Consider the following 13,466-nt stretch of genomic DNA (forward strand, 5'->3'; position numbering starts at 1 on the left):
AACTTGGTGTTGTAAAATTGTTTACAATTGTTAACCCTCGTCCATCACCGGCATCTCCACATCTTAAATATTAGTGACATTGGCAATTTTCCAATCCAAGGGGACAATTCATGAATCAAGAGTTTTGGAAGATCATGACTAAAGCATCTGCATTTTCCTCACCTATTTCTTTTAATATCCAGGGGTGGAAACTATCAGGTCCTGGAGATTTGTCCATCTTCAGACTCATTATTTTCTCCATTACCATTTTTTTTCACATTAAGCATGTGGATGAACTTAATAGATTTAATTATTTTTCCTTATATTTCTGGTACTTTATCCTCTTCTACTGTGAAGATAGATGCAAAGTAATTATTTAGAAGTCTGCTATTTCCTTATTTTCAATTACAATATCACCTGCTCCTGTCTTTTACGGGGCCTACATTACCTTTAGCTACCCTCTTTCTCTTGTAAAAACTGTGTGTTATCCTTTATATCCTTTGCACTGATCTGCTCTGAATTCCAAACTGCCTCTGTCGCTCCATTGGTGGCAGTGTTTTCAGGACCCTCTCTCTTGGTCTCCCTCCTACGAGCTCCACCTCTTTCATTGATTAAAAATCTTCTCCAGTTGCATCTTTTAGTCCAATACTTCCATCACCCCACCAAATTTTTTTCTTCTGGGTTAATGTTTCTGTTCCAATTGCGACTATTCTGTAAGGTGCCATGGCACTTCATGTATGTTAAGACTTCTATATATAGTTTTTAAAATGTTTACATTTAAAGTTTAAAAACGATTATAGAATAACTTTTTTTACTGATTGCTATAAAGGTGCCACAAAAGAAACATTACCCACTTTGCTTAAGTTTAGATTATGTAAGTGTGTTTTGATGCTGCTAATGAAATAAAAGGGATAGCGTTGCCATGTAAGTTAGTGAAGTGATTCCCCTCATTACACTTGATGGAGTCAGAAGGATATGGCCAAACAAAAGATGAAGTCTGAAATGATTGCACATGATGTAGAAAGCAGAAACAGCAGCTAGAAAGAACTAGAAAACCAGAGAAACAAGGCAAATTGTGTTTAACCAACTTGAGTTTTTTGATGCGGTGACAGAGAAGGTTGATGTATATATGGACTTTCAAAGGGCGTTTGATCATGCCACATAATGGGCTTGTCAGCAAAATTGAAACCCATAATAAAAGGGGCAGTGGCAGCATGGATGCAAAATTGGCCAAGTGACAGGAAACAGAGAGTAGTGGTGATTGGTTGTTTTTCAGACTGGAGGAAGATATATAGTGGTCCCCAGAGGTCGGTACTTGGACCACTGCTTTTTAAAAAATATATATTAATGACTTGGACTTGGGTGTAGAGGGCACAATTTCAAAATTTGCAGATGACACAAAACTTGGCAGTGCAGTAAACAATGAAGAGGATAGCAATAGACTTCAAGAGAACATAGACAGGTTGGTGGAATGGGCGGACACATGCCAGATGAAATTTGTCGCAGAGAAGTGCAAAGTGATACATTTTGAGAGGGAGGATGAGGAGAGGCAATATGAACTAAATGGTACAATTCTAAAGGGGGTGCAGGAACAGAGACCTCGGGGTATATGTGCACAAATCTTTGAAGGTGGCAGGACAGGTTGAGAAAACTGTTTTTAAAAAAAAAAGTATACAGGACCCTGGGCTTTATACATAGAGGCATAGAGTACAAAAGCAAGAAAGTTATGTTGTACCTTTTTATAAAGCACTGGTTCGGCCACAACTGTAGTATTATGTCCAATACTGGGCACTGCACTTTAGGAAGGATGTGAAGGCCGTAGAGAGGGTGCAGTAAAGATTTACTAGAATGGTTCCAGGGATGAGGGACTTTCGTTAGACTGGAGAAATTGGGGTTGTACCCCTCAGCAGAGAAGGTTAAGAGGAGATTTGATAGAGGTGTTCAAAATCATGAAGGGTTTAGATAAAGTAAATAAAGAGAAACTGTTCCCATTGGCGGAAGGATTGAGAATCAAAGAATACAGATTTAAGGTGATTGGCGAAAGAACCAAAGGCGACGTGAGAAAAAACTTTTTTACACAGCGAGTAGTTATGATCTGGAATGCACTGCCTGAAAGGGTGGTTTCAATCATGGCTTTCATAAGGGATTGGATAAATATTTGAAGGGGAAAACATTTGCAGGGCTATGGGGGAAAGAGCAGGGGAATGGGACTACTGGATTGCTCTTAGAAAGAGTTGGCATGGGTTCCTGTGCTGTCACCATTCTATGATTTTAAAGAAACTAAGATTACCAGAATTGACAGTAGCCTATAGTAATCGGGCTTCCTTCAGATTCATAGGAGTAAATATGGTAATATGTGAAATCAACAATGAGTCTTTTGTTTAGCTGCTGGCACTGTTTGGCATGTACAACTCTAATTTTAATTTAGTAATGATGAGAATAAAGTTGGGTGTGGAGAGAGGTTTGTTTTGGGTAAGATTTTTTAAAAATTCATTCATGGGATGTGGGCATTGCTGGCAAGGCCAGCATTTATTGCCCATCGCTAATTGCCCTTGAGAAAGTGGTGGAAAACCACCTTCTTGAACTGCTGCAGTCTGCGTGGTGAAGGTTCTCCCACGGTGCTGTTAGGTAGGGAGTTCCAGGATTTTGACCCAACGATGACGAAGGAACGGTGATATATTTCCAAGTTGGGATGGTGTGTTACTTGGAAGGGAATGTGCAGGTGGTGGTGTTCCCATGCGCCTGCTGCCCTTGTCCTTCTAGGTGGTAGAGGTCGCGGGTTTGGAAGGTACTGTCGAAGAAGCCTTGGTGAGTTGCTGCAGTGCATCCTGTCGATGGTGTACACTGCAGCCACGGTGCGCCGGCGGAGGAGGGAGTGAATGTTTAAGGTGGTGGATGGTGTGCCAGTCAAGCGGGCTGCTTTGTCCTGGATGGTGACGAGCTTTTTGAGTGTTGGAGCTACACTCATCCAGGTAAGTGGAGAGTATTCCATCACTCCTGACTTGTGCCTTGTTGATGGTGGAAAGGCTTTGGGGAGTCAGGAGGTGAATCACTCGCCGCAGAATACCCAGCCTCTGACCTGCTCTTGTAGCCACAGTATTTATGTGGCTGGTTCAGTTTAGTTTCTGGTAGATGGTGACCCCCAAGATGTTGGTGGGGGAATTCAGCAATGGTAATGCCGTTGAATGTTAAGGGGAAGTGGTTTGACTCACTCTCTTGTTGGGGATAGTCATTGCCTGGCACTTGTCTGGCGTGAATGTTACTTGCCACTTATCAACCCAAGCCTGGATGTTGTCCTGGTCTTGTTGCACGAGGGCACAGACTGCTTCATTATTTGAGGGGTTGCTTAAAAAGGGAGAAAAAGATAGAGTAATTACAGGCCAGTCAGTCTAACCTCTGTGGTGGGCAAATTATTGAAATCAATTCTGAGACAGCATAAATCGTCATTTAGAAAGGCACAGGTTCAAGTAGGTGTTTCCAGTTCACTTTTGCTAAATCACCTCTTAGCTTAGTAAAATTGGCCTTTCCCTAATTTAGAACTTTTGTTCCTGTTCTATCGTTGTCCTTTTCCATAACTATGCTAAATCTAACTGAATTACGATCATTACCATCCAAATGCTCTCTCGCTGATGCTCCTTCCACCTGCCCAGCTTCGTTCCCCAAAACTAAATCCAGAACTGCCCCCCCCCCCCCCACCTTGTTGGCCTTGCTGCATACATTATGATGGAGAGAAAGTCATTGTGAAGCGGCTGAAGATGGTTGGAACTAGGACAGTGCTCTGAGGAACTCCTGCAACGATGTCCTGGGGCTGAGATGGTTGGCCTCCAGCAATCACCATCATCTTTGTGCTAGGTATGACTCCAGCCACTGGAGCGTTTTCCCCCTGATGGTTATGTGCCTGGACTAATAATCCTGAGGCCTAGACTAATAATCCGGAGTCATGAGTTCAAATCCTGCCACGGCAGCTGGGGAATTTAAACTCAATTAAATAAAATCTGGAATAAAAAAACTAGTATCAGTAATGGTGGCCGTGAAACTACCGGATTGTCACAAAAACCCATCTGGTTCACTGATGTCCTTCAGGGAAGGAAACCTGCCATCCCTACCTGGTCTGACCTATATGTGACCCCAGACCCACAGCAATGTGGTTGATTCTTAATCGCTCTGTGAAATGCCTTAACAAGCCACTCAGTTGTACAATCTCGCTGCGAAAAGTCATAATAAGAATAAAACCAGATGGACCGCCCGGCATCGGACCACTAGGCACCGGACACGACAAAGGCAAACCAAGCCCAGTTGACCCTGCAAAGTCCTCCTCACTAACATCTGGGGACTTGTGCCAAAATTGGGAGAGCTTTCCCACAGACTAGTCAAGCAACAGCCTGACACAGCCATACTCACAGAATCATACCTTTCAGCCAACGTCCCAGACTCTTCCATCACCATCCCTGGGTATGTCCTGTCCCACCGGCAGGACAGGCCCACCAGAGGTGGTGGTACAGTGATATACAGTCAGGAGGGAGTGGCCCTGGGAGTCCTCAACATTGACTCCGGACCCCATGAAATCTCATGGCATCAGGTCAAACATGGGCAAGGAAACCTCCTGCTGCTTGCCACCTACTGCCCTCCCTCGGCTGATGAAGCAGTTCTCCTTCATGTTGAACACCACTTGGAGGAAGTAGTGAGGGCACAGAATGTACTCTGGGTGGGGGACTTCAATGTCCATCACCAAGAGTGGCTCGGTAGCACCACTACTGACCAAACTGGCCGAGTCCTGAAGGACATAGCTGCCAGACTGGGCCTGCGGCAGGTGGTGAGCGAACCAACACGAGGTGAAAAACCTACTTGACCTCGTCCTCACCAATCTACCTGTCGCAAATGCATCTGTCCATGACAGTATTGGTAGGAGTGACCATCGCACAGTCCCAGTGGAGACAAAGTCCTGTCTTTACACTGAGGACACCATCCAACGTGTTGTGTGGCACTACCACCGTGTTAAATTGCATAGATTCAGAACAGATCTAGCAGCTCAAAACAGGGCATCCAAGAGGTGCTATCAGCTATCAGCAGCAGCAGAATTGTATTCCAGCACAACCTGTAACCTCATGGCCTGGCTTTTCCCTCACTCTACCATTACCAATAAGCCAGAGGATCAACCCTGTTTCAATGAGGAGTGTAGAAGAGCATGCCAGGAGCAGCACCAGGCGTACCTAAAAATGAGGTGCCAACCTGGTGAAGCTACAACTCAGGACTACATGCATGCTAAACAGCGGAAGCAACGTGCTATAGACAGGGCTAAGCGATTCCACAACCAACGGATCAGATCAAAGCTCTGCAGTCCTGCCACATCCAGTCGTGAATGGTGGTGGACAATTAAACAAATAAAGGATGGAGGAGGCTCTGCAAACATCCCCATTCTCAATGATGGTAGAGTCCAGCACGTGAGTGCAAAAGACAAGGCTGAAGCGTTTGCAACCATCTTCAGCCAGAAGTGCCGAGTGGACCATCAGAGAAGCCAGTATTCAGCCAATTTGATTCACTCCATGTGATATCAAGAAACGGCTGAGTGCACTGGATACAGCAAAGGCTATGGGCCCCAACAACATCCCGGCTGTAGTGCTGAAGACTTGTGCTCCAGAATTAGCCGTGCCTCTTGCCAAACAGTTCAGAAACAGCTACAACACTGACATCTACCTGACCATGTGGAAAATTGTCCAGTTATGTCCTGTCCAGAAAAAGCAGGACAAATCCAATCCGGCCAATTACTGCCCCATCAGTCTATTCTCAATCATCAGCAAAGTGATGGAAGGTGTCGCAGACAGTGCTATCAAGCAACACTTATCAATAACCTGCTCACCGATGCTCATTTTTAGTTCCGCCAGGACCACTTGGCTCCAGACCTCATTACAGCCTTGGTCCAAACATGGACAAAAGAGCTGAATTCCAGAGGTGAGGTGAGAGTGACTGCCCTTGACGTCAAGGCAGCATTTGACAGAGTGTGACACAAAGGTGCCCTAGTAAAATTGAAGTCAATGGGAATTGGGGAAAACTCTCCAGTGGCTGGAGTCATACCTAGCACAAAGGAAGATGGTAGTGTTTGTTGGAGGCCAATCATCTCAGCCCCAGGATATTGCTGTAGGAATTCCTCAGGGCAGTGTCCTCAGCCCAACCATCTTCAGCTGCTTCATCAATGACCTTTCCCCCATCATAACGTACGTAACAAGCTCAACAAAGGTGGGGTGGCGGGGGCAGTTCTGGATTTAGTTTTAGGGAATGAAGCTGGGCAGGTGGAAGGAGTATCAGTGGGAGAGCATTTGGGTGGTAGTGATTGTATTCCAGTTAGATTTAGCATAGTTATGGAAAAGGACAAAGAACAGGAATAGCCTTCCCTCCATCATAAGGTCAGAAATGGGGATGTTCGCTGACGATTGCATAGTGTTCAGTTCCATTCGCAACCCCTCAGATAATGAAGCAGTCCATGCCTGCATGCAGCAAGACCTGGATAACATCCAGGCTTGGGCTGATAAATGGCAAGTAACATTCGCGCCAGACAAATGCCAGGCAATGACCATCTCCAACAAGAGGGAGTCTAACCACCTCCCCATGACATTCAACGGCATTTACCTTTGCTGAATCCCCCACCATCAACATCCTGGGGGTCACCATTGACCAGGAACTTAACTGGACCGGCCACATAAATACTGTGGCTACAAGAGCGGGTCAGAGGCTGGGTATTCTGCGGCGAGTGACTCACCTCCTGACTCCCCAAAGCCTTTCCACCATCTAAAGGCACAAGTTAGGAGTGAGACTTGCCTGGATGAGTGCAGCTCCAACAACACTCAGAAGCTCGACACCATCCAGGGCAAAGCAGCCTACTTGATTGGCACCCCATCCACCACCCTAAACATCCACGCCCTTCACCACTGGCATACCATGGCTGCAGTGTGTACCATCCATAGGATGCACTGCAGCAACTCGCCAAGGCTTCTTCGACAGCACCTCCCAAACCCGCAACCTCTGCCACCTAGAAGGACAAGGGCAGCAGGCACATGGGAACAACACCACCTGCACTTCCCCTCCAAGTCACACACCATTCTGACTTGGAAATATATCGCTGTTCCTTCTTTGTCGCTGGGTCAAAATCCTGGAACTCCCAACCTAACAGCACTGTGGGAGAACTTTCATCAGAAGGACTGCAGCGGTTCGAGAAGGCGGCTCACCACCATCTTCTCAAGGGCAATTAGGGATGGGCATTAATGCTGGCCTTGCCAGCGATGCCCACATCCCATGAACGAATGGGAGAAAAAAAGATTCCCATTGACTTTAAATAGAATTCAAATATTAATGACAAAAGCATAAATGAGGTCCCCAGATATTTATGTTGTGTGCCCATTAAAGAAGCCAAGACCAGGAGAATTCTTTTGAGACACAGAATAGAAGCAGCAGCTAAAACAATCTAAAGGATGATTTTCTGTTTGGTATGCTGTTGGACTTGAACAAGTGAAGGATTTTGTGGGTGTGGAAAACTTTTTTTTTCTTTTCCAATTCTGTCCTGAAGGCTTTGTCTCCCACTGAGATATACGCCCGTGGTTCTGGTTGTCCTCTAGTACCTTGTCCAATAAGCATTGTATATGTTTGAGCATTATCGGGTTTAAAAAAATATAGGCCATTTTACCCCAGACGCATTGCAGCTGAGTCCTCACCCTATGTCCACATGTGTCCTTCAAGGTGCTGCTGGATAGTTATCAGTAGAGGGAATGCTGGCCAATCCTCAACCCAAGGCCACTCAGGCTAATTGTAGCACCCCTACTGCTGCCTTGTCTGAGATCAACATAAAGGAATCATGGGAGAGCTTTTTTTTGAGGGAAGAAATTTTGTTAAAAATATTTTGTTTTTAAAGCTTGTGATTTAATTACTGAGAGGACTTACTTTTAATGGTATTTCTATGAACCATGTATCTGTGGGTGGATTGATGAGCAGTTGTTTGAGGAACTTGTGGGTCATGAGCAGTTGTCTGAGGGACTTGTGGGTCAGTTGTGATGACAGAAAGCTTTAAAATAAAAGAAAGACTTGCATTTATATAGTGCCTTTCACAACCTCAGGATGTCTCTAGGTGCTTTACAGTTAATGATGTACTTTTGAGGTGCAATCATTGTCGTCATGTAGCAAACACAGCAGCTAAATTACCAGATAATCTGTTGTAATGTTGGTTGAAGGCTAACGTTTTCCAGGACACCAGGGAGAACTCTCCTGCTCTTCTTTGAAATAGTGCCATGGGATCGTTTATGGCCACTTGAGAGGGCAGACGGGGCCTCGGTTTAATATCTTATCCGAAAGACTGGCCTTCCAACACTGCAGCACTCCCTCAGTACTGCACTGAAATGTCAGTAATGAGGGGGAGTAATGTTCTTAAGTCATGCCTTTTCATGTCAAATATATCAAAGTGCTTTACAAAAGTTACTGTTTTTTTGAAGTGCAGTGGCTGTGAAGTAGGCAAACAGCAGTCATTCTGCACCAGTGACATTCTACGAACTGCCATGTTTGGACCCCTCCCTTTGTTGTCATGCTGATGGATATGGGAATAGACTATGGAGGACAAGTATTTTTGCAAGGTCAGCCTGATGGGTTATGGGCGATCTTTCAAGTAATCATAGTAAAATTGTCTAGACTTGAATAATGAGCTGGTTTTCTGCCCTGGTCCCAGGTGGTAAGATACACATGAGTTGTTGAAAACTTATTGGCAAAATAAGATGTTACTGTGCTTAAAATTGAAGCATTGATTTGATTAAAGTTTATCTAGTCAAGCTGTACAGAGAGTAGAACCTGCTGAAGCAAGTATCATATGTATTTTGGAACTCAGTTCCAGCATGGTATGTGATATGTTATACCAACTGATCACCTAACTTTTTTGTTTCAGTAAACAACTTTGTCAATTGTAATCAGCAATCCATTCAGATTTGACAGCACAGAAGAGAGTGGGGCCAGGGTTAACTCAATTAGTTTAAAAGACCCTCCATAATAGTGATTTGAATGCAAAATTGAAATTTTCACTGTTCTTGAAATTATTGGTTAAAAAACGATTTTTCTTTGTGGCATGTTAGCTTGGCTCAGTTGGTAGCGCTCTTGCCTCTAAGAAGTTTGTGGTTTCAAGCCCCAATTCCGAAATTGAGCACATAATGTTGGTTGACAGTCCAGTGCAGTACAGTACTAAGAGAATTTTTGGAGGTGCTGTGCTTCTGACAACTTATTAAAGTAGGCCCCTGTCTTCCTATTCTAGATGTTAAAGATCCTCTGACATTGTTCAAAAAACCCTCGAGTATCCTGGTCAACATCGCACCCCCAACCAACACCACCAAAAGTAGATTAACTGGTCATTCATCTCATTGTTGTTTGTGGCACCTTGTCAAGTGCAATACAGCACAAAATAAAAGATTTTTGTAAAATAAGAATTTTGGCACACAGAATTTGATCAAAGAAGATTGTGCTTTATTTAACAATTTTCACGGTGATATTCCTTGGTTTTCTTTTGTGGCCGATCAGTCATTAAAATTTGATCATTACTTTTCCAAATTACATATGTCAAACTTGAATAATCGGTGCTCAGTAAAACAAAACGAATAAGTGACATTTGAATTGAAATGACGAGCAGATTAAGACCAGGTGGACAATGTAAACTACTTGTAAAGAAAGAACTTGCATTTATATAGTGCCTTTCAGGATGTCCAAAACGTAGCCAATTTTATTTTAAAAAATGTAGTCACTGTTGTAACGTAGGGGAGTGTGGCAGATAATTTACACACAGCAAGCTCTCACAAACAGCAGTGAGATGAATGTTTTAGTGGTGTTGGTTGAGGGAAAAATGTTGGCCAGGATACCGGGAGAACTGCCCTGTTCTTGGAATAGTGCCGTGGGATACTTTACGACCAGCATGGTTTAATATATCATCACACATTTGACTGTGCAACACTTCCTCAGAACTGCATTGAAGTGCAAGACTGGATTATTTGATCAAGTCTCTGGAGTGGGACTTGAACCCACAACCTTCTGACTCAGATAAGAGTGCCACAACTGAGGCTGACATCATCAAAGTGACTAAAGTAGTTTAAAACCCTAAAACAAGGTGTGCGTGACTGAAGTGCGACCTGTATTATTGAGGAGGGAAAGAGTTGCAAAAATAGTAAAGAGCACATTAGAGATGCTGGAAGTCATAACATCTACAGGAATATTATGAAGGTGATGTTGTCCAGGTTTTAATGCTTATTTTTCTTAGTAAATTTTCATTTGGCGTTCTAAATAATGAAACAAAACTTGGTTATCTATACCAGTTCTAGCATGACATTGAAATTTATTTTTGCTGAAGCTATAGAGAATAGTTGATTATCATAGTTCTGAACGGATCCCAATAAAACAAAACATGACTTAATTTCAGTTTACTCCATCTGAGTGTGTACGTAAGAACATAAGAAATAGGAGCAGGAGTGGGCCATTCAGCCCCTCGAGCCTGCTCCATCATTTAACAGGATCGTGGCTGATCTTCTACCTCAACGCCATTTTCCTGCATCATCCCCATATCCCTCGATGCCTTTAATATCTAGAAATCTATCGATCTCTGTTTTGAATGACTAAACCTCCACAGCCCTCTGGGGTAGAGAATTCCAAAGATTCACCTGAGTGAAGAAATTTCTCCTCATCTCAGTCCTAAATGGCCTACCCCTTATTCTGAGACACTGTCCCCTGGTTCTTGATTCCCCAGCCAGGGGAAACATCTTCTTTGCATCTACCCTGTCGAACCCTGTAAGAATTTTGTATGTTTCAATGAGATCACCCCTCATTCTTCTAAACTCCAGAGAATACAGGCCTGGCCTACTCAATCAGTCTGGTGAACCTTCATTGCACTCCCTCTATGGCAAATACAGTTGGATAATTTGAAGTTTATTTCTGAAGCTAATTTTATTTTAATGCCCCTATTGGGACAGTAATATAATTCTTGTTCTTTGAGTATTTCCGCAATAGGTTGAGTGTCCAAAAAGTTCACTATAAAGATGGAATGGCCTTGTAATGGTTAATTATAAGCAGTGATTGATATGGCGGTTCCCTTTTTTTTTCTTTTGAGTGCATAATAGACAGCCTTATTAACATTGAAAGAGCAATCATGATTTTTTTTTTTCATTAACCAGATTGCAGTTGATGGAGAATGAGTGTCCCTGACTACATGCAGTGTGCTGAGGACCACCAGAGTCTTCTGGTCATTGTCCAACCTGTGGGGATTGTACCAGAAGAGCAGTTCTTCAAGATTTACAAGAAAATTGCTGCTGCCAATCAGATTAATCTTCGAGATTCTCAACGAGTTCTATACATTCGCTACAGACACCATTACCCACCTGAAAACAATGAATGGGGAGACTTTCAGACCCATCGGAAAGTTATAGGGTTGATAGCTATCACACAGTGTTGCAATGCAAAGGACTGGCCACAGACGTCTGAGAAATTTCACCTTCAGAAAGAAATTTATGGTTCTACGCTGTATGATTCACGTTTGTTTGTCTTTGGGCTGCAGGGAGAAATTGCTGAGCAACCTCGCACTGATGTTGCATTTTATCCTAGTTATGATGAGTGTGAAACCATAGAGAAGAAAGTGGAAGACTTTATCGAATCATTGTTCATTGTTTTGGAATCCAAGCGTCTTGACAGAGCAACAGATAAATCAGGAGACAAAATTCAATTACTGTGTGTGCCATTTGAAAAGAAAGATTTTGTAGGCCTAGATACAGATAGCAGGTGAGTGATAGTTTTTTTTTAAAACTCATTTGAAGTTAATAAATTGTTGGTAATGTTAGAGCTCTAATATGGTTTGCGGTACGGTCTCTGAAGTTTTATTTATGGACAAGCAAGGATAGCAGTGAATTGTGCCAAATATCTCCAATGAGTTGTAATCTTGCTCACGAGAGGAGAGATTTATAAATTTTGTTCCTATCCAAGATGTACTCCATTATTTTGCATCTTTAAAATGTACACCTTTAAGATTTTAACACTTCGAAATTGATTTTAATGAGAACTTTAATACTCCTCGTTGTCATGTGGGGTACTTCTTTCCAGAGGAAGTGACTGACTTGCTATCTTTTAATCTCCTGATTGAAGATTAAGCACTGAAATGTCCAGAATTGTTTTTGATTCACAAGTGAACTGCAGCTATAATATCAATCTTTATGTCCAATATCTGATATACAAAAATGTTGAAAGATAGTATAGGTAGAAATTTATTGTTGGCTGCTGCTCTAAAAAGGGGATTTACAGTTCCACACTCAGTTCTGTTCAGCAAGCTGTAGGTATGGTACTGGTGTGATTGATGCTTTTATGATGCTCGTACCAGTTACAAATTGCTCTATATTATTGAAGTTTTAACTACAATTTGTTTCCATACAAATGCTACATCTGGCATGTCTTATACTTTTAAGGGACAAAGTAGTGGAGCTGAAGTTTTATACTAGTTCCATGAAACTTAGATGAATTAAGTTACATTTGGAAGCCCAAAAGTGTATTATAATTTCATGCTACGTTTTGTCAAGCTGTTTTTTTGGGGCAGGTTGAGCTGGGGAGAGGAGAAGGTACTAGTGGTGGATGTCATGATGCCGTCACTGAATTACATGGGTTGAACTAGTGAATTTGGGTTTCAGTTTGCTGCAGACTCAAGAGGGACAGCACACCCTGTATGCACAGCATAAGATGTTAGTACAGGAGTTTCAAGATCTTGACATTAAGACTGTATGATCACTAGATATCAGTACTAATAACTAACAGAAGTTACTGGTCCATTATTGGGGAGGGTGGTACATGGATGGCATATGCATTAATGGGATTGATTGTTGCATTTTTCACATTTTGTATGTTTATGCCAACATGGTGGCACATGTGACAGGTAGTTCTTGGTATTTCCTATGTCCACAGATGTTTAAGTGAACTTCTTTATTTAAAAAAAGAGAAACCCAACAGGTTGAGCGTATGTTGATATCAGAACGCTCATTCTTCTTCCCATAGCAAGTGGTCCATTGCTAAATGGATTGGGCTCAGTCATGCAAGGAGTCATCAATAGTGCCATCATGCAGTACCCACTCACCAATGACCTCGCTGATCACTTCTGGTTCTGCGTAAACCATTTGTCTCCAGACCTCATTACAGCCTTGTTTCAGAAATGGATTCAAGAGGAGAAGTGAGAGCAGCTGCCATCGACGTCACGGCAATATTTGACTGAGTATGGCACCAAGTACCTCAAGCAAATTTTAGGTCAGTGAGGTGGGGGTGCAATCAAAGAGAAAACCCTCTGGTGGCTGGAGTCCGAGGAGAAACAAAGGAATATCATTGCGATTGTCAGAGGTTAGTCATTGCAGCTGCAGCACATCACCACAGGAGTTCCTCAGGGAAGTGTCCTTGATCCAATGATGTTTCAGCTGCTTCATCAATAACGTCCCCACTGTCAAAAGGCCAGGAGT

General features: G+C 42.9%; 1 protein-coding gene across 1 annotated transcript in view; it reads left to right on the top strand.

Annotated features, from left to right (window-relative positions):
- trappc9 (trafficking protein particle complex subunit 9) overlaps positions 1–13,466 on the top strand; it is an 838,299-nt gene that overhangs the window by 13,646 nt on the left and 811,187 nt on the right. The window contains exon 2 of the mRNA XM_067979750.1: positions 11,157–11,757. Coding sequence (XP_067835851.1) covers positions 11,174–11,757 — 584 coding nt within the window. The 5' untranslated portion in view covers positions 11,157–11,173. The remainder of the gene's footprint in view (positions 1–11,156; positions 11,758–13,466) is intronic.

This window comes from Heptranchias perlo, chromosome 3 (genome assembly GCF_035084215.1).
Source record: "Heptranchias perlo isolate sHepPer1 chromosome 3, sHepPer1.hap1, whole genome shotgun sequence".
Taxonomy (NCBI): domain Eukaryota; kingdom Metazoa; phylum Chordata; class Chondrichthyes; order Hexanchiformes; family Hexanchidae; genus Heptranchias; species Heptranchias perlo.